Source organism: Macaca mulatta, chromosome 5 (genome assembly GCF_049350105.2).
Source record: "Macaca mulatta isolate MMU2019108-1 chromosome 5, T2T-MMU8v2.0, whole genome shotgun sequence".
In the NCBI taxonomy this organism is placed as follows: domain Eukaryota; kingdom Metazoa; phylum Chordata; class Mammalia; order Primates; family Cercopithecidae; genus Macaca; species Macaca mulatta.
Genome location: NC_133410.1, coordinates 128,424,293 through 128,446,730, shown reverse-complemented (window position 1 = coordinate 128,446,730; position 22,438 = coordinate 128,424,293). Strand labels below are relative to the sequence as shown.

Sequence of the window (22,438 nt, the reverse complement as noted above, 5' to 3'; positions counted from 1 at the left end):
TACTAGACATAGTACTAATGTACTTTCATTATTTATTATATAGAACATATATATCCATGTTTATTTTCTCTTTCCTTAAAACTAGCCAGAGGATAAAAGAGGAACTGTGCTCATTAATTAAAATGATCTCTTAAATCATTTTGAGTTATCACCTTTCATGTACTAAAAAATAATATGAACTGCCAGAGGAGAGGCGATGTAGACTGGGTTTACACAAAGGTTTACACAAAAATTGGTGTTCAAGGTTGTCTTAAATCAGAGGGAAAAGAGGAAGTAGAGCATGAAAAAGGGAAGACTAAGGAGAAAAAGAGGAAGATGTCTGCCTCTTTGTATGGTGGCAAATTACTGAGGTATTAAAAGACTTTTTTTTTTTTTTTTTTTTTTTTGAGACGGAGTTTCATTCTTGTCGCCCAGACTGGAGTGCAGTGGCATGATCTCAGCTCACTGCAACCTCTACCTCCCGAGTTCAAGCGATTCTCCTGCCTCAGCCTCCTGAATAGCTGGAATTACAGGCGCCTGCCACCACACTCGGCTAATTTTTTGTATTTTTAGTAGAGATGGGGTTTCACTATGTTGGTCAAGCTAGTCTCAAACTCCTGACCTTGTGATCCGCCCGCCTCAGCCTCCCAAAGTGCTGGGATTACAGGCATGAGCCACTGCACCTGGCTAAGACTTTTAAAATACTGTGCCACAAATACTAACAGATCTACATAAGATCTCTGTTTGCATGTAATATAAGTACTCACTGTTTAATATCCACAGGCAATGCTCATTGGTATGTCTCTATCGTATCTTTCTGTGCCATTGTTTTCTGCCTCTGTTGATGGACTGAGAGCAAAGGGAATACCTCTGTTACTTTGCTACACTGTTTGAGTATCCACTAGAAGGAGGGAAGTGCCTGGAAATGAGGTCAGACAGGTAGACAGAGGCAAGATAAAGAAGAGCCTTCTAATGTCATGCAAAGGAGGTACTGAATTTTTTTTAATGCCAGGAAGTATTTGCTATTATTTAAAAATCTGGGTGGCCACGGCAGTAAGTTCGAACCATTTTCTTCGCTTCTAACCCAGAGCTACATAATTTGACACTTGATATATTTTTATAATTAACTTCCATATTTGTTCATAAGCAGAGAGAGTGCTTTGTTTAGAGGCAGGAAAGCTGCTAAAGAGTTTTTTGCAGATTTGTTACACTTCTGTTTAGGAGGTTTAGTGATTGATTTGATGGAGGAATGAGGGAAAAGGACAAATCTAAAATACTTTCTAGCTTTGTAGATAAGTTATAAAGGGGGAGAGTTGTCATATTTCCTAAAATAAGTCATTGGTTTGTGGGGAACAAAACAGTTAGCTCTTTTTCTTTTGCATGTATTGTTTTACAGTCTAATCCTTTCTCTTCTCCCCTGAAATCTCTACATTGCCTCCCCATCCCTGGTTTGCGTGGTCAAAGAAATTAACTCAGCAGTTCTCTCCTCTATGTCCAGAATCATTAAAGTTTTCCTGGCTACCAAATCTGCTCATCAGCATACAAACATAGTATTTCTCCCATCTTGAAAACAAAAGCAAAACACTCACTGGATCACACATCTGCTTTACCACCTCATTTCTCTGATCATCACCAGAACAAAACTCTTTGAAAGAGCTATACAGGCCATGTTTGCCATTTCCATTTCCTTCCATTCTCTCTTGAACACACTTCACCGAAACTTTCGCCTTCTTCATGTTCCCCTGTCTCTCTCCTTCTCCTTTGGCCTCCCTATTCCTTGAGACACAACAGTATTAAAATTAAGCCAGTTGATAACCCTATAGCGTTCTCTAAGTGTTCAAGTGTTCACTTTAAATCAAAAGCTAGAAATGAATAAGCTTAGTGAGGAAGGCATGTTGAAAGCCGAGATAGGCCAAAAGCTAGGATTCTTGTGCCAGTTAGCCAAGTTGTGGACACAAAGGAAAAGTTATTGAAGGAGATTACAAGTGCTACTCCAGTGAACACATGAGCGCTAAGAAAGCCAAATTGCCTTGTTGCTCACATAAAGTTTGAATGGTCTGGATAGATCAAACCAGCCACAACATTCTCTTAAGCCAAAGCCCAAAATCCAGAGTGAGTCCCTAACTTTTTTAATACTCTGAAGGTTGAGAGAGGTAAGGAAGCTTCAGAAGAAAAGTTGGAAGCTAGCAGAGGTTGTCTCATGAGGTTTACGGAAAGAAGCCATCTCCATAACACAAAAGTGCAAGGTGAAGCGGCAAGTACTGATGGAGAAGCTTTCGCAAGTTATACAGATCTAGTGAAGATCACTGATGAAGGTGGCTATGCTAAACAACAGATTGTCAATATAGACTAAACAGTCTTCTATTAGAAGAAAATGCCATTTCAGACTTTCATAACTAGAGAGAAGAAGTCAATGTCTGGCTTCAAAGCATCAAAGGACAGGCCAACTCTGTTGTTATGGGCTAATGCAGCTGGTGACTTTAAGTAGAAGCCAGTGCTCACTTAGCATTCTAAAAATCCTAGGGCCCTTAAGAATTATGCTAATTCAACTCAGCCTGTCCTCTGCAAATGGAACAACAAAGCCTAGATGACAGCACCTTTGTTTACAGCATGATTTACTGAATATTTTAAGCCTACTATTGAGACCTAGTGTTCAGAGAAAATGATTTCTTTCAAAATATTACTGCTCTGTGACAGTACACCTAGTCACCCAGGAGCTCTGATGAAGATGCACAAGGAAATCAATGTCGTTTTCATGCCTGCTGATACAACATCCATTCTGTAGCCCATTTGAGCAAAGACTAATTTCTGCTTTTAAGTCTTATTATTTAAGAAATTCATTTCGTAAGGCCATAACTGACCTAAATAGGGATTCCTCTGGTGGCTCTGGGAAGAGTACACTGAAAACCTTCTGGAAAGGACTCAACATTCTATATCCCATTAGGAACATTTGTGATTTATGGGAGGAGGTCAGATTATCAACATGAACAGGAATTTGGAAGAAGTTGATTCCAGCCTTCATGGATGACTTTGAAGGGTTTGAGACATCACTGTTGGAAGTAACTGCAGATCTTGTGGAAGTACCAAGAGAATTAGAATTAGTAGTAGAGCCAGAAGATGTAACTGAATTGCTGCAATCTCATGATAAAACTCGGACAGATGAACTGTTGCTTCTTATGGATGAGCAAAGAAAGTGGTTTCTTGAGATGGACTCTACCCCTGCTGTAAATGCTGTGAATATTGTTGAAAGACAGCAAATAATTTAGCATATTACATAAACTTAGTTGATAAAGCAGTGGCACACCTTGAAAAGATTGACTCCAATTTTGAAAGAAGTTCTACTGTGGGTAAAATGCTATCAAACAGCATCACATACTACAGAGGAATCTATCACGAAAGGAAGAGTCAATCTGTGGTGGCAAACTTCATTGTTGTCTTATGCTAAGAAGTTTCCACAACAACCCCATCCTTCAGCAACCAGCACCCTGATCATTCGGCAGACATCAACATCAAAGTAAGACCTTTCACCAGCAAAAAGTATAGCTAGCTAAAGACTAAGGTGATTGCTACCATTTTTCAGCAATAAAGTATTTTTTAATTATGGTGTGTACATTGTTTTTTAGTCATAGTGCTATTGCACACTTAAGAAATTACAGTATAGTCTAAAAATAACTTTTATATCCTCTGGGAAATCAAAATATATGTGTAACTCAGTTTATTGCCATTGCCTGAAACCAAACCCACAATATCTCTGAGGCATGTCTACAATTACTTCATTGTATATTAACTGGCACAGCTATGGAGAAGAGGTCATGTGTTTTTTTGCTGGTGACACCTACAACTAGGAGTTTCGCTAGTGAGACAGATGTCTGCATCTGTGCTTTCATACATTCTCAGGCACATCTTCCATTTGGAGGGATAATATTTAGAGATAAAATTATGTTTTGGCTATGAGAACATAATAAGCTATGTTCTCCATATGAAGGACTTAGAATGTAAAGAAATTATGTGTGTACATATATATACATGACACATACATATGTTTTTCTTGAATATCTTATGTTAAATTATATGGATATCTAGCTTTCAATGGCTATGTATGTGGTTAGCTAGACCAGCAGAGGCAATAGCAGTGATCCAAACACTTAGTTCAGCTCTAGTAAAGAAGGCATTCTCTCAACCCCTTTGATACCAACTTTAATTTTTAAATTTTATTCAGCCTGTTTAGTGTTTTGATGCACAAAACTTGCTTTTTAACCATTTTTGCTGTGTTACTTCTTTTCTGTTTGTATTAGGTGCCCATTATGGACACACCACTTTACACTGTAATTATCAGGAGGCTTTATTGGCAGGGCATTTTACAAGGCTATAGAGACATGGACTCATAATAAGTTCAGGCAGTGCTGGAACAAACTTGATCCTGATTTAACAGAGTCCAAATCCAACAACACTGTCCAGGGTAAGCCTATGCTTTTCAGGCCAACACCTGGCGTCAGGCAGGATACCACCCTTAAAATAAATCTTCATTATTAAATAGATCCAGGGCTCTGAAGTCATTTTTGGCAATGTATTGTGTAAAGGTGAACATAAACAGTGGTGGAATTATTCTGATATGAAGTACAACTTGTATAACCTGTGTTGATATACAAAATTTTTTATTGACATTTTAGGCTTACTGTCACTTAGGCAGAGAGGCAGAGTGTGAAAGAAAGACCTCTGACTTTGTAGCAAAAATGACTTGGTCTTGTGCTGGCTTAGGAGCAGTGATTCCTTGAGCAAGTTTCTTCTGTCTTTGCTTTAGGCGACTGGTTTGTAAAGTTTCAGCATAAAGTGCAAACACACAGGGTGGTTTTGAATTCCTAGTGAGATGAGGAACGTGGCAGTGCCTACTGCAGAGCTCTCACTTCGAGGGGGTCAGAAAATGTCCATTTCCTCCTTCTGAGAATGTTGCAAAGCCAGACAAATGGAGGAATGGAAAGTTAAACAACAACAGTAAACACTGAATGTACCCTGCCATGGGAAAGACAGCAGGCTCTTTTCTGCTATGTAACCTTTGTGTCTCTGGCAGTTTTTAAAGGGCTTATATGGAGACTTTGCTCACAATGGCTATGTGCTGTTCAGTCTCCGGACAGAATCTCTGTATATCAAGGGACAGAAAGATCTAATAAGGCAAAAAGTCCCTTTAGTTCTAGGTTTAAGAGCTTTACCTCATTACTTAAAAGCTAGTGTGGCAGAGAGTTTACTATTTGGCAGGAGGGTAATTTTTTTTTTTTAATTGTTCAAAGAGATGAGAATAAACACTAGGATCAACAATTATGCCAAGCATTTCCTCATGGGGAAGAACCCCAGTCTCAGGTTGACTCTATTCCCACAGGATGTTCCTGGGACAGGACAGCTACTGACCCCCAGAGACTGGATTTGCCCTGGCCCCATCTGGGGAGTGACCATCCTGCCTAATAGCACAGAACAAATGACCAGGACTTCAGCCTGCTTCAGCATTACCTAGACAGCTGGGAACTTGGCACATGGGCGACTTTCACATACCTTCAGCAATTACATATTCATTTGCTTTTAAAATGCTTTAAAACTCATGTATAATGAAACACAGAGATCTTAATGTACAATTTGATGAGTTTTGAAAAATGTGCATATATCTGTATAACTAATTCCCTAATCAATCCTCACCACCCATGGGCAACACTGTTCTTATATCTATCACCACAAATTAGTTTTGCTTTTTCTTGAAGAATCTACTTATTTTTGATACTGCATTATTATTCACTTTTCCTTGATACATAGAATTTTTTTCTTTTTAATGTTGCATAAGTGGTTCTTGGCTGTGAAAACTTGTTACAAGACTTATAATCTAAGTCCAAGAAAACAACTTTTAGCAGCCACGTTGGATTGTCTTTGTTTCTTAGAGTTATAATTTTGAAGTTGTTCCATTCCCTTTGATGAAAATGTGCATTAAGAAGATAAGCATACTTATGAGATCTAAAGACTAAGCGTTGGTGTGTACTGGAGGACCCTTGGTCTCCATGATTCCTTGAGTATAAAAGAATAGTTCATAAAAGCCTATAATTTGGCTGGGCGCGGTGGCCCACACCTGTAATCCCAGCACTTTGGGAGGCCTAGGTGGGCAGATCACAAGGTCAGGAGTTTGAGACCAACCTGACCAACATGGTGAAACCCCGTCTCTACTCAAAATACAAAAATTAGCCAAGCATGGTGGTGGGCGCATGTAATCCCAGCTACTCAGGAGGCTGAGGCAGGAGAATTGCTTGAACCCGGGAGGCAGAGGTTGCGGTGAGCCGAGAGTGCGCCATTACACTCCAGCCTGGGCGACAGAACAAGACTCTGTCTCAAAAAAAAAAAAAAAAAAAAGGCCTATATTTTATACTAGAGCTGATTTCACTTTTTCCTGTGGGGAGTAGTAGAAAGAATTGTAGCCCTTGGAATCAAGTCTGGAGAGTGTCTGGGTCTTCATATTCCTAAACTAGTTATATAAGTTTTCTGAACATCGGATTGCTCTGTGATAAAATGGGAATGATAATTAAAGGATTATGCCAAGGATTAAATGAATGAACAGTTACAAAGTGCCTATTACATGGCAAGCCCTCCCTTCTCCTTTTTTTAATGGCAAACTCTTTAGCATTTGAATTTTTCTGGTTTTAGTGAGGAAGAGATTTCTTAACTGTATTAGAAAGAATGGCATTGATCATGTTATTTCTGATGCCAGTTATCTTCAGGGCATTGCTTTTTTATATCTTTCAATTCCTTAGACGCTTCTCTCCAACTTACTTGGCTGCCCATTCGTAGCCATGAAGGCTGTGAGAGTAAACTAAAAGCATCATTCTCCTCTGTTTATCCTTGTCTCATCCCCTAACCATGGAATATCTGTAAACATTCCCTTGAGATATAAAGTAAGTATAAAGATAAATAGCCTGTATATACAGAAGGATAAAATCAATCTTACCAGTCACTTAAAGAAATATCTAACTTTGATTCTAAAATCCATTAATAATAGCCCATCCTAAAACCATAACTAAAATGGTCAAAATTGGCTAATGTACATATAGGCAACACAGAAGAGGATACCAGGTTAGCCAATAACAATAAAAAAGATGTTCATTCTCTATAGTAATCAGGAAAATACAAATTAAAGCAACAGTGATATACAGTTTTCTACCCATCAGATTGACAAACATTGAAAAAGTCTGATAACACCAGACGCTGGTAAGGATGTGAGGTTAATGGAGATTCTTATGCCTTGCTAGTAAAGGTATAAATTTTTGTATAATCTTTTTGAAGATTTAACCAGAGAAGTTGCTGCACATGTGCACAAGAAGAATATACAAAGGTGTTTCTCAAAGATTATAGTAGTAAAAAGTTGCAAACAACTCAGACATCCATTCTTTGGAGATCAAATGAATACAGTTTGATATGGAATGCAATATTGTATGTAAAATGAATGAACCAGATCTATATGAATTGACCTTAAAAAACAACATTGAATACAATTGGAAGTTGCAAAATATTTTGTATGATTTCATTTAAGAAACCTTTTTGAAAGATAAAAGTACTATGTTTTGTGTATAGATTTATATATTTTTTAACAGTATGATGAAGAAGGTTGACTATGGTAGGAAGAACAGGAGGAAGAAGAATGAGACTGGAAAGAGGAAGTCCAATTTAATTTTATCTTAATTTAATAGTATTAATAAAGGAAATATCACCAAATATTAACATTTAGTAATTCTATATTAGTAGTTCTCAACATGTCTTTTGTCCCTGGACCAGCAGCATTTGTAATCATCTAAGAACTTTTAGAAATACAGGCCCCAATCTAGATCTACAAAATCTGAAATTTGGGGGGTAGACCCATGAAACTGTGTTTTAACAAGTCTCACACTACCACTGTTCTAGATGGCAAAGGCATGGATGCTTACTATCTCATTCTTTGTGATTTTTCTATACTTTTTAAATTAAAAATTAAATAATCTCAAGCTTTCGTTTCTTTTATCTTCCAGTGTTACCTTAGGCTATAAGTTTCAACTCCACAATTAATGGCTTATTAAGAACATAAAGTTTTTACTGCCACACAAAGTTCTCAGATATGGATGGATTTCTTAATCTTAAGCAAAGGCTAGAGCCAAAAATGGGAAGACATAATTAATTATTATTTGAATGTGCATTGTTCAATTAGTACATCACCCTAAAAATTTTTATTCTTGCTGGCATTTCTCCCGTTATCATCAACAGCAAATACTATTCAACCTTTGAGTACATGTAAAACAATGCAAAATGTTGTTAGTAGCATAAAGCATAAAATATAAATCATGTCCTTAGAAAATAATCTACTTGCAGGGCTAGGATATGAGTAAAAAAAAATGAGGTTAAAAGGTTAAAAAGGAATACCCTGTCTGGTGTAGGGCATATACAACTGCCACACAGAGTTTCGAGGGGTAGGTTTGAAGGGAAGATTTTTTGGAGATTTGGCCTCAGTAGAGAAGGTGGAAGGTGATATTTCAAGGAATTATGTGAACAAATGACATGGCAGTATTCTAATCCAAAGACCCATGTAAGTGATCTAGTTAAGTTGAGGGTGTGGAATGTTAGGTAGAGTCTTTAATTTTTATTCTGTAGATGGGTGAAACCATTAAAATTTTTGAGAAATGAGGTGATCTGTGTATGCACAACAGTGCCCCAAGAATATAAATTTGGCTGAAGTGTCAAAGATAGACTGAAGGCAGGAAGATGATTAGGAATGAGATGTCACGTTCTTCAAAGACAGTGAGGATTTACATAGTGAAACAGAAGAGATAAAATGAGGTGTGGAGAAGAAGAAAAAGAATGCAAGAATATAGGAATCATAATTGGATGGAATGTATTGGTTTCTTAATGCTGCTGTAAAAAAACTACCGGGAATTTAGTGACTTAAAATAGCACACATATTTTATTTGAAGCTTTGGACTTCAGAGTCTAAATAATTCTCAGTGGGCTAAAATCAGGGCATCTATAGGGGTGTGTTCTGTGTGGAGTCTCTAGAAACGGACCTGTTCTCTTGCCCCTTCTAGCTTCCATAGGCTGCCTGTACCCCTTGCTCATGGCCCCTTCCTCTGTCTTCAAAACCTGCAGAATAGCATCGTCAAATGTTTCCTTGACTCTGCCTCTCCTGCATTCCATTTTTCGTTACAAGGACCTTGTGATTACATTGGGCCCACCTAGATAATTCAGGATCTCCCCATCTCCAGATCTTTAACTTTATCACATGTCAAAAGCCCCGTTTGTCATTTAAGGGTCACATATTCATAGGTTCCAGAGATTAGGACAAGGACATCTTTGGGGGCCATTATTTTGCCTACCGCGTGGAATATTACCGTAACTTCATGATTCCTTAGGATTCAGAAGAGAAGTCAGAAAGCCTGGATCTCTTGTGTCAACTCTCTCACTCTCAGTTTTCTCATCTGTAAAGCAGGTGAGGAGAGGGTATGGGGGTGGGATTCCCAAGCCTAACACTGATTAGAATGTCACCTCCATGAGGACAGGGATTTTCATCTGTTTTCTTCACTACTGGTACATAAAGGCACTTAGTAGTTATTGAATAAAGTATTTAAGGCAGAATGAATAAATGAGTCAAAGAAAAGTTTGAAAAGAGCACTAGGGAAAATTCTCCCCTAACTCCTCTATATATTGTTAAGTTCTAGTTTTCTTAGTAAAGTTTGTATTTGGCTCAGATTAGACTGTCTTGAGTTCTGTCATTGCAATGGAGATCTTCTGAGGCTGAGAGAGAGGGATAGCTATGATTTGTAGTCTGTCCTTTCCTCCTTTGCTTTTAGTTTCCATGCTGAGCATCCCCTGAACTGGGGATGGGGAAATGTATTGGGATTGATGTACGGCCTCAGAAAATGTCTGGGGCAGCTGCTTATTGAAGAAGAAATTGCTCACTGTGGCAATGATCAGTTGCCCTGAAGCAACCAGCTGTCACATTCCACACTGCTCACCCAGTGAGAGTCAAGTCTTGGCCTTTGCATTCCTAAAAGAACACTCAACCCTTTGAGGACATAACATCCATTTGTGCTGTGCATCGTGCCAGTAAAATAGAAAGCAGAAAGACTTTTTTGCGCTTTTACAAAAATAGCATGCAGTACCTGTATCTGAGAGTAGTTAGCCAGCAGGTAGGCAAAAATGAATGGACATTCTGATATGGAAGCTAATGCTTTTAGGAGTGCTGCCGCTCATATGGAGTCTGACATATACTTAGAATAAAAGCTGTCATTAAAAATGGACATTTCAAAGCCTATAGTTAGCAGTTACTTGATTTAAAGACAATGATCTAATTTGTTTAAAGAAGCAATGGATGACAGCGGAAAGAAGGACTGACTTTATATGAACATGAGGGCAGAGGGTGCTAGTTTTGCTCAGGATCCTTAAAGTCAGAGAATTAAACTGTCATTTGTCTTTTACTGTGTATGCAACCCTGGACAAACACTATGCCTTTTATTCTATTTTTCATCTGTTTTTATTAGTGTCGTTTTTCAAATGTCACCCTTCTGGGGATGGAGGCACATATATATATTAGATACACAGTTGTCCCTCAGTATACAAAGTGGGATTGATTTGAGGACTCCACTCCATCCCCTCATACCGAAATCTGTGGATGCCCAAGTCCCTTATATAAAATGACATAATATTTGCATAAAACCTACGCACATCCTCTCATACACTGTAAATCATCTCTGGGTTACTTTTTTTGTTACACATGTAGGACATTTGTTCTTAGGGAGCCACAAGTTTTGTGCCCCTTGTCACAGTGACCCCAGATGCCTGTTCCATGTGTTGTAAACAGAGGAGCCATTCTTCAGCCCCCTGCTCTGAGCAAACCCCTAGATTACTTATACTACCTAATATAATGTGAGTGCTCTGTATATAATTGTCCTACTATATTTATTTGATGTTATTTTTATTGCTGTGGGTTGTAAAATTTTTTTGTCAAATATTTCCTATCACAGTTGAATACAAAGGACCAACTATATTTTCCTGGGCTAATAGTCTTTTGACAGAACTTGGTTTGTTTTTCTTAATATTTATTACTTATTTATTTATTAGTACAAATTTACAGGGTATATGTGAAACTTTGGTACATGTATATAATGCATAGTGATGAAATGAGGGTATTTCTAGTGTCTGTCACCCCAATACAACATTTTTGTTAAGTATAGTCACCCTCCTATGCTATAAATCATTGAATTTATTTCTTCTATCTTACTGTATGTTTGTAATCCCAGCACTTTGGGAGGCCAAAGCGGAAGAATTGCTTAAGCGCAGGAGTTTGGGACCAGCCTGAGCATACTGAAACCTCGTCTCTACAAAAAAATGTTAAAAATTTAACCAGGCACGCACATGCTTTCCATGTAGTCCCACTGCTTGGAAGCTGAGGTGGGAGAGTAGCCTCAGCCTGGAAGATCAAGGCTGCAGTGAGCTGTGATTGTGCCACAACACTCCAGCCTGGGCAACAGAGCAAGACCCTGTCTCAAAAAGAAAAAAAAAAGACTGAAAGGAATCATCTCACTGTAAATTTATGTTGATATGATGATGGACTAAAATGTTAATATAGTTTGATTAGTAATCATTTAATAAGCAGCTGATTTTTTGTCTTTTTATATTTTTGAGTGAGCAGGAGCTTTCTCTCTATTTTCTTGCTTAGTACATTGCTTTATACAGTTCCAGGTACAGATAGCATATCAATATATACTTTTTGTACTACATATTTATCAGAAACTTTGCATAATACTTTCTATATCTGTTTGAAACTCATCTTTCTTAAAACACAGATTTAAAGTTTATGTCTTTCCTTTGTAAAACTATTTATTAGAGAAAAAAAAATTAAAAGTCATTTCTGAGACTCCTTCTCTTTTACACACATTAAGTGCCCCTTCAGTGCTCCTAGCGATCCACGGACACTGTTTCATGAAACGGATCCCACCATCCTACTACGCTATAAGTCTATGTTTATGTATCACTCATTCTTGATTCTGAGCTCCTTCAGAGTAATCACTTCCCCAGTTTTTTATTACTTTTTGGTACATAATAGGCACTTCAGTATTTGTTGAGTGGATGAATGAATATCTGAGCATTTAAAATAACCGAATTATACTACTCTATATTAGACCCCAGTGAACTTCAAGTGGCTCTGATTATAGTTCCAGTGAACATTCCTAACTACAATCCAGACATTTTTGACCTTAGAGGAATTTTACTAGAAATTTAGTCAGTGAAGTTAGAACATCTGGAAATCTGCTGCTGTTTTCAAGAGCTAAAGAGTATGTAAAAATAGGAGAGAGTTGCTCTAAAGGAAATAAAAAGGTATAGGATAATTGCATAATTCTGCTTTTAAAAACAGTTAATATCCCTTTACCATATGGGCAAAAAAAAAAAGAGAAAAATGTTAAGAAGACTAGAAAACTACATAAGACAATAAGGTATTTCCCCTTTCTTATTCTGCTATCCTAGAGGAGGATTTTATATCTTTTTCTTAAAGCTAAGATACTATAGTGAGCTGAGAAAACAAAGTGAACCATCCACATAGAACTAAAGATACATATTTCTGAAGTATAGCCAGTTAGAGGATAATAGCTTATTCCACTGATACTAAATAGCAGAAGAAAGGAAAGAGTAGAATTTAAAAGTAATAAAGCGGAGAGAAGAGTAAGTTGAAGGTCTTTATAAGACTAAGGTAATAACTCAAAATGAAGGTGGAACTAAAAGGTAAGTAACTTCCAAATGCCTTCTCATCTATTTGAAATAAGCCTCAGCATGTTAATTCCTGTTTTGATTTTTCAGTACCCTCTTTCCCAAAAATAAGTCTGTTAAAGGTAAAATAATTTTCAAGGGCAGAAATTTCAAAAGAAGTTGGACTACATCCTTACATTAAGAATTATTTTTGCCCTAATGATCCTCCTGCATTCTTTCCATGATTGGCCAGTAGGTCCTGTTTCATTTTTAGTAAAAGAGCATTTTAGCCATTTTGAAACATTATATTTAAAACCCATATAAAATGTTCATTTTCTTATATACTTTATTGGAACTGTAATCAAAATTTATTATTTATATTTTAAAACTATGGAAAATATATACTTAAAATGTGATTGCTAAAATAATTTCATTCAAAATACAGGGTGAAATCACAGAATCAAACATAGTTTGGGCCCTAATAAATTAAAAATGTTCGAATTCTTATTAGGATGAAAGAATATGGTAAATGATGTAAAGCTTGCTCAAATGCTGATGAGGGGTTTTGCTTTTGTTTTGTAGACTAGTGTTATTTTACAGCACATGCAGGATATCTTCTATAAATACATTTTAGTGAATTTTTACCAGTAATTTCAGTCAATAAAAAATTTGTCACTTTTATCTCCTTATACCAGGTTGTTGGTGTAGCCCAGGCCATCAACAAGAAATCAGGAAACGGTGGGACATTTACTGAAAAAGATGAAAAGGTACCAAAACTTGTGTCAAGCATGAGCCAATTTAGGAAGATGCTTTTTCTTTGTAGTATATACACCTCTAGGATTAGCTGTTGCTGAAATTGTTGGTCACACAAAAAGATTAGAGTTAAAAATGATCTGAAAGTTTCAAAAGTGTATCTTAGGCTAAATAGAGCGATGATTTCACATCTGAGTACTTGTGTTATTCAGTCAGCAGAAACCCCCAAATTCCCTCCTTGCTGTGCTGCCAAGCCTGCACTGGGCATGTTGGGGCCACACAGAGGGTGACTTGTGGCATTTTAACTATCTCATTTACCTTTCATCACTGCTATAGGGATCCAACCTTGAGTAAAACCCCATAAAAACACTGCTACAAGTTCAGCACTTTTGATTGGCTAAAAATTGGAATTGCCTCCTGGTGTAGCAAATTTCTGAATGTTTTATAAGCCTTGCACACAGACAGTGGGGCGCCAAGGTGTGAATTCAGGATAGATGATGTAAATTTAGCTTCAGAGAGAGCAACAGTGAGCATTATTTTATTATTATTCTTGTTCAACTCTGAAGGAATACCTTCCACACACCTCATTGACATGCTTTCCATTTAAGGACAGAAGCCCTTAAGACTGTTGATAAATTCATTCTATGAGTAGGTTTCATTATTTCTCCTATTGAATAAGTAATTATGTGTATATCATAGCCTACTGAATTATTCCTATTCCCAAGCCCATTGCTGTTTATGTTGTTCCCCTGAAAATTAGTAGGAGCTTTTGAATTTGGAAAACATTCAAACAAGACAGTTATTTTTATCTCTATGCTATAGGTTATGTTGGCACCTGTGTTGCTCCCCTTGTTATAATTGCTTTGGAACATAGCAAATACTTTTTAAAAATCAGAGTAATAGACATCTAGGCTCCTGTTCTGTTCATGGCACTTGAGAATATTTGGTGTGAAAACATGGTTCCTGGATTGGCTTTATATTCCATTATTATGTTTATAATCCATTAATATAACTCCCTCTTGAATTGATTTGAATTTTTAAGGCTCTATCACATTGTGGATAAGGTATACTGTCGAAATATTTATATCAATAATTTATATAATTGTAAACATATTACCCTAGTATAGTATAACAATGATAGATCCATGTTAAAAATGACATATTTAAAGTAATGTTTGCAACCTTATATAATATTTAACTTTATGCTTTTATTGTGGATATTCTTTTAATGAGTACATAAGCTGTTGTTTGCTGCAGTAATGAGTTACAAGCTATTTATATAATAGTTTCAGCGTAGATCCAAGTCTTAATATCATGGAGAGGCTAAACCAAATTTTGCATAGAATAAATTGTAACTTCAAGTGGTATAAAGAGGTCTTTATCTTAGTTCCTCTCCTTTTTCTCCTTATTGAGTTATACCTAATTTATACCTTAGGAGACTATTCTAGCACCTTTAGCTAAGACTTGGTTTATATCATCCTAATTTTATGTAGAACAAACATCTACTCTTTTGGCTTTCTAACTGTAAATATTTGGGGACCTGTATTTCAGGCAATATAACTAGACTGTTTTATGTACAGTTTTTATTTGTCTATTCTCTTATCTGTTTTTTAGGACTTTGCTGCTTATTTGGCATTTTGTGGTATTGTTCTTCATAATGCTCAGCTCTATGAGACTTCACTGCTGGAGAACAAGAGAAATCAGGTCAGTCTGATTACTAAAGAAAGTATATAGAAATACTTCTTAAAAATTGTTACATTTTTATCAAAGTAATGTATGCAGATTATTAAAAATTTAGATAGTACAGATTCAGTTTCTCAATACTTTATTTTTTCTAGTAGTCATTTCTATTTCCTATTTTCCAGGCTTAGTTGTTTATCTTGTTATACAATGTTCATTAACTTGGGAGATGAGGATTTATTTGACTTGCACCACACCTTACTTGCCATTACCCTTATCTTACTGGAATCATTCTATCACTGTTTTAAGTCACTGTATGGGTTGCACTTGTGTTGTTAAATAATGGTTTTAGGTCTTGCTCTATCAACTATAGATATTACTCTTGATTTCATACTTTGTAAGATGGGTGTCTTAGCATCCCCTGTTCTCTTTATCTCGTTTTCCCAACTACCACTCCTTAGCCCTGCTTTTCCCATCTGGACTTTTTCTTTTACAATTGTCCACATTGGTAATATATACTGTTCTACAACCGTGATGAACTTTTCCTGGGCTTTGTCTAGGTTGATTCTAAAGTTGCAATTTTAAAGAAACTATTTATAAGCACTATAATTATGTAAATGTTGTTCATATTACCTTTGTTATAGAACTTTTCATTTTTCCTGATGTTTCTGAATTTTTTTCCTTGAACTCTTTGCTCTAGTATAGCCTCATGTTCTTGTTTCCACCCCTCCCCAAAGTCCATTATATTAGGCAACCTGTTGAATTCCCCTTCTGCTTCTATTTGGAGAGGTCCAAACTGAGGTTCTCCAACCTTTCTTCTTCCAAGCTAAACTATTTAGCCCTATGCCTGCTACACTAGTGTCATCATAGAACTTTTCTTCATTGCTTTCTTAGAAAGATTCCACTATCTTTTAGATGCCCTACTTCTTTCTCACTTCCTTATTTTGTTGCAGCACATTCTCAATTAACTACTTAAGAAAGGGTATTGGTAAAGTAAACTTTCTGAGTCCTTGCATGTATGAAAATATGTATTGTACCATCCTGCCACTTTGGCTGGGTATAAAATTCTAAATTGAAAAATCAATTTCTCAGAATTTAGAAGTAGTGCTTTGTCTCCTAACTAGCATCCATGTTGTCCTTATTCTTGGCTCTTTTATAACTATTTTGTATTTATTATCTACAATATAAATATATAACATAATATATAATACATATTTTGTATTTTTATATTATTATATATATCTGTTTTGTCTATGTGTCTATAAACTTTTCAGATTATTTATATTTGCTTTTGTAACTTAATTTCACAATATTATTCTTTTTTCATTCATCATGCTGGCATCTGTATGTTGGTTCATCTCTTTGGAGGTTTAAACAAACTGTTTGCTTCTGTGTAATTCTTTTTTCATTATTTCTTTGATAATTCATCTTCTCTACCCTCTATTTTCTCTGCTTAGAATCTGTGTTAATAAGATATGCAACCTTCCATTGCCTTTAACTGCAGTGTTCTCCCTGTTCTATTGTTGCCATCGTTTCATCCAGTCCCTATTTTTACAAACAGATGTGATCACACCACATCTTTCCTGCAGCGCATCACAGTTTAAACTGCTTCAAAAGACACACAGTGCTTTTCAGGTTCTTTTTCTGCTTAATGTTGCAATCTCATCTCCCAGTTCTCTTTATAGTCTATGCTCTTATAAAACCTGATCAAAACTTTCAGTATGCTACTTTCTCTCAATTCTATTATTTTTGCCTGAAATATTTCTCTTCCCTATTTCACCTGAATAATTCTTACTCATCTTTCAGACCTCAGGTAGGATAGCATCACCTCCACTGAGTTTTTGGTAGTACTTATGAGGTTCAGAAGAAAGAGAAATCTACCAGAAAAAAACACAAAGGAAATTCTTAAGACTTTGTTTACTTTGATGGGTAATATTTACTGTACTCTGTAAAAATATTGATAATGTTGACAAATATTGATCTAAAAAGTTTGGAACAACATTAACAGTGTGTTTTATGTACCAGATAGTGTTCAAAATACATTATAAATATTATCTTAATCCTCCTAAAAGCCCTGTGATTTTAATGTTATTAATATCCCCATGTTCAAGAAATTTGCCCTCAGTCTCAAAGCTAGCAGGAAAGGAAGTCAGGATTAAAAACTGATAACTCTGGCTTCAGGGCCTGTGATCTTAACAACTATATTAACTATATTAACAGTCAATGGAGGATTTTGTTAATAAGTGGAGACATATTTAATATTTGAATGCAGACTTGATTATAACCTGCTAGGTTAAACAATTTATAACCCATATAAATAATTGTGCTTTAATAATTACAAACAATTGCTAAACAATAAGCTCTTAATATTTTTGTCTAGGTGCTGCTTGACCTTGCTAGTTTAATTTTTGAAGAACAACAATCATTAGAAGTAATTCTGAAGAAAATAGCTGCCACTATTATCTCTTTTATGCAAGTGCAGAAATGCACCATTTTCATAGTGGATGAAGATTGCTCCGTGAGTACAGAGTATGACTTCTTTATTTTTAGAAAGACAGAAACTTATATTTCTGTAAGCACTGCTTTTAAACCTCATTTTGGTCTTAGAACCCTCTCTCAAACCCAAATGCATATGAGTATGTATATAAAACCAATCAGGATATGAGCTCTTCTGGTTGAAGACAGGTAGGGGTGGAGGGTGGAGGGTGCCTCATCACCCTTTTTTACCTCTGTTCATGTCCCCATCCCACCCTCCTGAAAATAATTACCATGGGAATGTGTGTTTCTGCTTCTATCAATGGCCACACTATCTTCGTGGAGAAATATATTGTCATTACAGTGTGCTGACTTTTCACGGTCAGGAATACTGGTGCCCTAGTTGCTATGAACAGGCAGACCAGACTCCTCATTCTGAATGGGTTGGGTATAAAAATTTCTTCTTGCCAGAAATTGTATAGAAACCAAAAGGCATAGCCCAGTAGGAGTATTACTAATGGTACCCATAAGTCCCATATTTTTACCAACAATGGAAAACCACTAAACTCTTCTAACTGGTAGATTTCAGTCCATTGATTTTGTAATGTGAAGAAACATTTTCAGGTGTCTGGGAAAAGATAGAGTGTTGTCACAGAGTGCTAATTACACCAGGCCGGCTGTCTTGAGTTTGCCAGTAGAATCAGGGCCCCTGGCTTAAGGCAGTTTTTCTTTATGCACTTTCTCTCCCTTCTCAACTTATGAATCACTGTTTCTGGGATATTTCTTTTTGCTGTAGTCGTTTGTTTTCTTTTTCCTTTAGTCCCTAAGAATAGGCTGTTCATTTGTGGATTAATAGGAAAGAGAGTGTGGACTACCACTTATATAGGTTAGTTATAATCTACGTATGATATCTGAAGTTACGTTTTGGGGGGAAGTAGAAAAATAAAAGATATTCAATATTTAATTTATATTAAGAAATTTTAGTTGATTTAGATATAAGGACTATACCGTATGAGCCAACATCTCAATCATTTGGGATGTGTATATATGTCAGATGAATGCATTGTTTAATACAAAATTCTCATTAATATCAAATGAGAACTCACTAGGCTAAAAGGTAATCAGTATTTTCATAGATACTATTTCATATTTTTCAATCAGTTATAAAATCTTTAATATAAAGGTGATTATAATATAGTAGACATCATTTTAAATTTCAGGTCAGAATTCCTTAATGCAGTATGTCACTTAACCTGTAATTTTTGCTCTATGACCCACTTTTTGCATTTAATTTTTGAAAGTTATATGTGAAGCACTACTTTTTTTAGACAACTTAAATATCACTTTAATTCACCCTCAGTGGATACTTCTACCAGTTAACACCTGTTATGGTTAGTACACTGATTTGGATCAGTGCTACTTGAAAGTATAGCACAACAATATGATTATTAGGATATTTTACTCACTTTTTGACCACTTAAGTTGTAGGTTTTAGAAAAGGAATTAGGTGACTTTATATTCGTTTGTATTACATTTATTTGTTGTTTTAAAATACGTCAACAGCGTGAGCAAAGGTGAGGAGGAAAAAAATGTACAGATTTCTTCTATCCTCAAATTAAACTATCATTTTTTTTCTGCTTTCTTCCAATTCTATATAAATAGAGCATGGGTGTAATGTGCTGTTCTGCTTTTTAATGTGATTTAAAAAAAATTTTTTTTCTTTCTTATTTTCAAGACAGAGTATCGCTGTATCATTCAGGCTGGAGTGCAGTGGCACGATCTCACGATCGCAGCTTGCACCCTCAGCCTCCCAGGTTCAAGAAATTCATGTGCCTCAGCCTCCCCAGTAGTTGGGATAACAAAGGCATGCCACCACAGCCAGCTAATTTTTGTATTTTTAGTAGAGTAGGGGTTTTGCCATGTTGGCCAGTCTGGTCTCAGACTCCTGGCCTTATGTGATCTGCCCACCTTGGCCTCCCAAAATGTTGGGATTATAGGCATGAGCCACCACGCCTTTAATGTAATTTCAGAAGTATTTCTCTATGTTGTTAAATTTTTCACAGTTATTTTAATAATCACATAAAGTATTACTGAATGAAACATCTTTTTAAGAAGGGATTCTTTACCTGGGATTTAACAACAATCAATGTACTTAAAGCTTAAAAGCCAAAACTTGAGAATTTTCAATAAGCATAAAAAATTTTGAAACTAATAAATCCATCAGTACCTAGAAAAAACAAATAGTACTTGTATAATCATTCTTCCAAGACAAAATCAGAAATTAACATGAACGAAATGGGAAGCAGTTTTGAGGATGTCATAAAATGAGTACTTGGGTCTATTTTGTCCAAGAATAAGTAAAAATATATTACAAGTATTGGGATCTTTTGTCAATTCCATAGCATGTATGTCTGTATCTAGATAGTTTTTATTACCTTGTCAAACTTATTTCTCAGTCTGTGTTGTCTATTTTTAGGATTCTTTTTCTAGTGTGTTTCACATGGAGTGTGAGGAATTAGAAAAATCATCTGATATGTTAACAAGGTAAAAGCACTTATTCTCTACTTGTCTTTATCACATGTATGTAATATTGGCTAAATAGTTATTTTATGACCAGTTTGATTTAAGAAATACAAGCTACAGATTATTTTATTGTCTCTTGTCTTTTCTCACATTTCCAGTCCTAACTCTTCCTCCATCAAGATGGAGAGACTATTGACCACAGCGACTTAAAGTTGTTACTTTGTTAAGTATTTATATTTAAATCAAAACTCATTACTAGACTATTATTTTGACAATGTGGTACAAGGAAGGGACTTTTCTCCTATTAAAGGATTTTAGGAATTAGCAAAGGGCAAGAATGTAACTTGGAGGCAGATGGGGAATTCATTTGACTCAGAAGGTAGACCTGACCTTAAGCCTTTACCGCTGACTTGGGCATGAAGTGGGTAGTCTAGGGAGATAAAACATGGTTTCTCTAACCAGAGAGTTTTCTGATGTCCTGGAATTGGGGTTCACATGGTCATAATTGAATAGCTGACCTTTATTTCCTTCTTAGTTTTGCTGATCATGCACTGAAGATTATATCCCGTCTCCACACCTATTCTATCCTGAGCTCCTGTGCCATTGCATTTCCTAGCAGATTTGACATTGTTTTAGTTAGTATTGAATCCTTTTGGAACGTATGAAAATGTGCACATTAATATATAGTATTTTAATTTTATGATGCTGTAATACCTTTTTCCTTTTTGAAAAGAAGGATTTTAGAAGGTTTCTAGGTAGGACACATGTAAATATTTGAATATTTTACTTTTTGGCTTGCATAAATAATGAGTTACTATATATAGATAGAAATATATATATCTATGTTTATATATTTACCTTTATCTCCATGGGACAATAGGAAAATCAGTATGATAATCATATTAAAAGTTCAAAATGATTAATTATCTACATGATCTTTTAATATTTGTGGAGCAGCATATCCCTCTGTATTGTATTTTAGGTATTGGCTTTTGATTTTTTTCGTATAAATTCAGCCAGGCCCTGTAATTTCTTTTAGCAGTAGCTGGACAAATCCAGTGAATTGGTATGATAGTGACCTCTACTGGTAAATATGCATTTAAAAAAACACAAAAATGTCTTGCGCTATATATATTTGTTTCTAAATACCACATTCCCTCTCTGTAGGCAAATGGAAAGTATCTTTCCACTTATTGATTTCATGTATATATATATTTGTTTCTAAATACCACATTCCCTCTCTGTAGGCAAATGGAAAGTATCTTTCCACTTACTGATTTAATGATTCCAAGACAATCTTAGAATAAAGATTTTTTCTTATAAAGGATAAATAGGTCAGTGTGATTACCTTAAAAGAGACAAATTTACATGGATCATTTTACCTGATATATTAATTGACTTTACAATAATGAAAATCATTTCAACAGTAATAGCTTACGTTAATGAAACATTTAAAGTTAGCTTTTGTTATAGTGATACAGTAAAAGGCCTCTGAGTTTTTTTTAATAAAAATTAGATAACAGGCCTAATTTTGCAATAACTGAATTTAAAATGGTGTTTAGTAATGTTAACATTTTGAAAAAGGGCAAAACTAATATTGATGCTTATTTTTCACCAGCAGATTCTTTATTATGTTTCTAAAACTGATTATTAGTAGAGTTTAGGACTTCGATTCTCATTATTAAAAACTTTGCCAATCCAAACTTTGCCGTCTCTCCATTTGATGAAATGCTAGGCAATTTGATGTTAGCAGTAAGCAAATCATTTTTTTTAGGAAGTTATTTATCAATTAAAAAGCATAGCTCATTCAAGATTTTTCCAACCAATCCACTAATGACTTCATAAATTAATATACTGAAGATGGTTTTGAAATGTTAAATGTAAAACAACATATTCAGGGTGAACATTACACATAATTATTGGAAGGATATCATAAGAGGGATAAAGCATAGTAAGCTCTTGGGAGTTAAGTTGCCCAGGAATTTCCGAAGGGAGGCTCATTTCCAGATGGTGGGAAGTTTTAGAATTTTTGTACTTCAATTCAAGAGCCAACCAATTAGAAGGAAAAAAATGAGTATAATGTTATGCAGTTTATGTTAGCTCTTATTTTGAGAAGTAGGTATTTTAGTGCTATAATTCCATACTAATTAACTTCATGTTCATTCACAAATGCACATTTGTGTCATAAAAAGACAAATACATAGAATGAATCCTTTTAGGTCACTTTCTTGGAATATACCTATTAGTTTATACTTGTTATTGATTATCATATTAGAAAATATAAGTGTAATTAAGT

The 22,438-nt window shown here is 35.5% G+C and overlaps 1 protein-coding gene and 1 non-coding gene across 4 annotated transcripts in view; one reads left to right on the top strand and one right to left on the bottom strand.

Moving 5' to 3' along the window:
• PDE5A (phosphodiesterase 5A) overlaps positions 1-22,438 on the top strand; it is a 129,752-nt gene that overhangs the window by 43,208 nt on the left and 64,106 nt on the right. For all 3 annotated transcript variants that reach the window (XM_001099652.5, XM_001099444.5, XM_001099553.5), the window contains exons 4-7: positions 13,407-13,478; positions 15,079-15,168; positions 17,525-17,662; positions 20,096-20,163. In XM_001099652.5, coding sequence (XP_001099652.2) covers positions 13,407-13,478; positions 15,079-15,168; positions 17,525-17,662; positions 20,096-20,163 — 368 coding nt within the window. The remainder of the gene's footprint in view (positions 1-13,406; positions 13,479-15,078; positions 15,169-17,524; positions 17,663-20,095; positions 20,164-22,438) is intronic.
• On the bottom strand, positions 10,740-10,866 carry LOC114678586 (small nucleolar RNA SNORA11). The gene has a single exon (XR_003730020.2). It is a non-coding gene; the product is annotated as a small nucleolar RNA SNORA11 (small nucleolar RNA).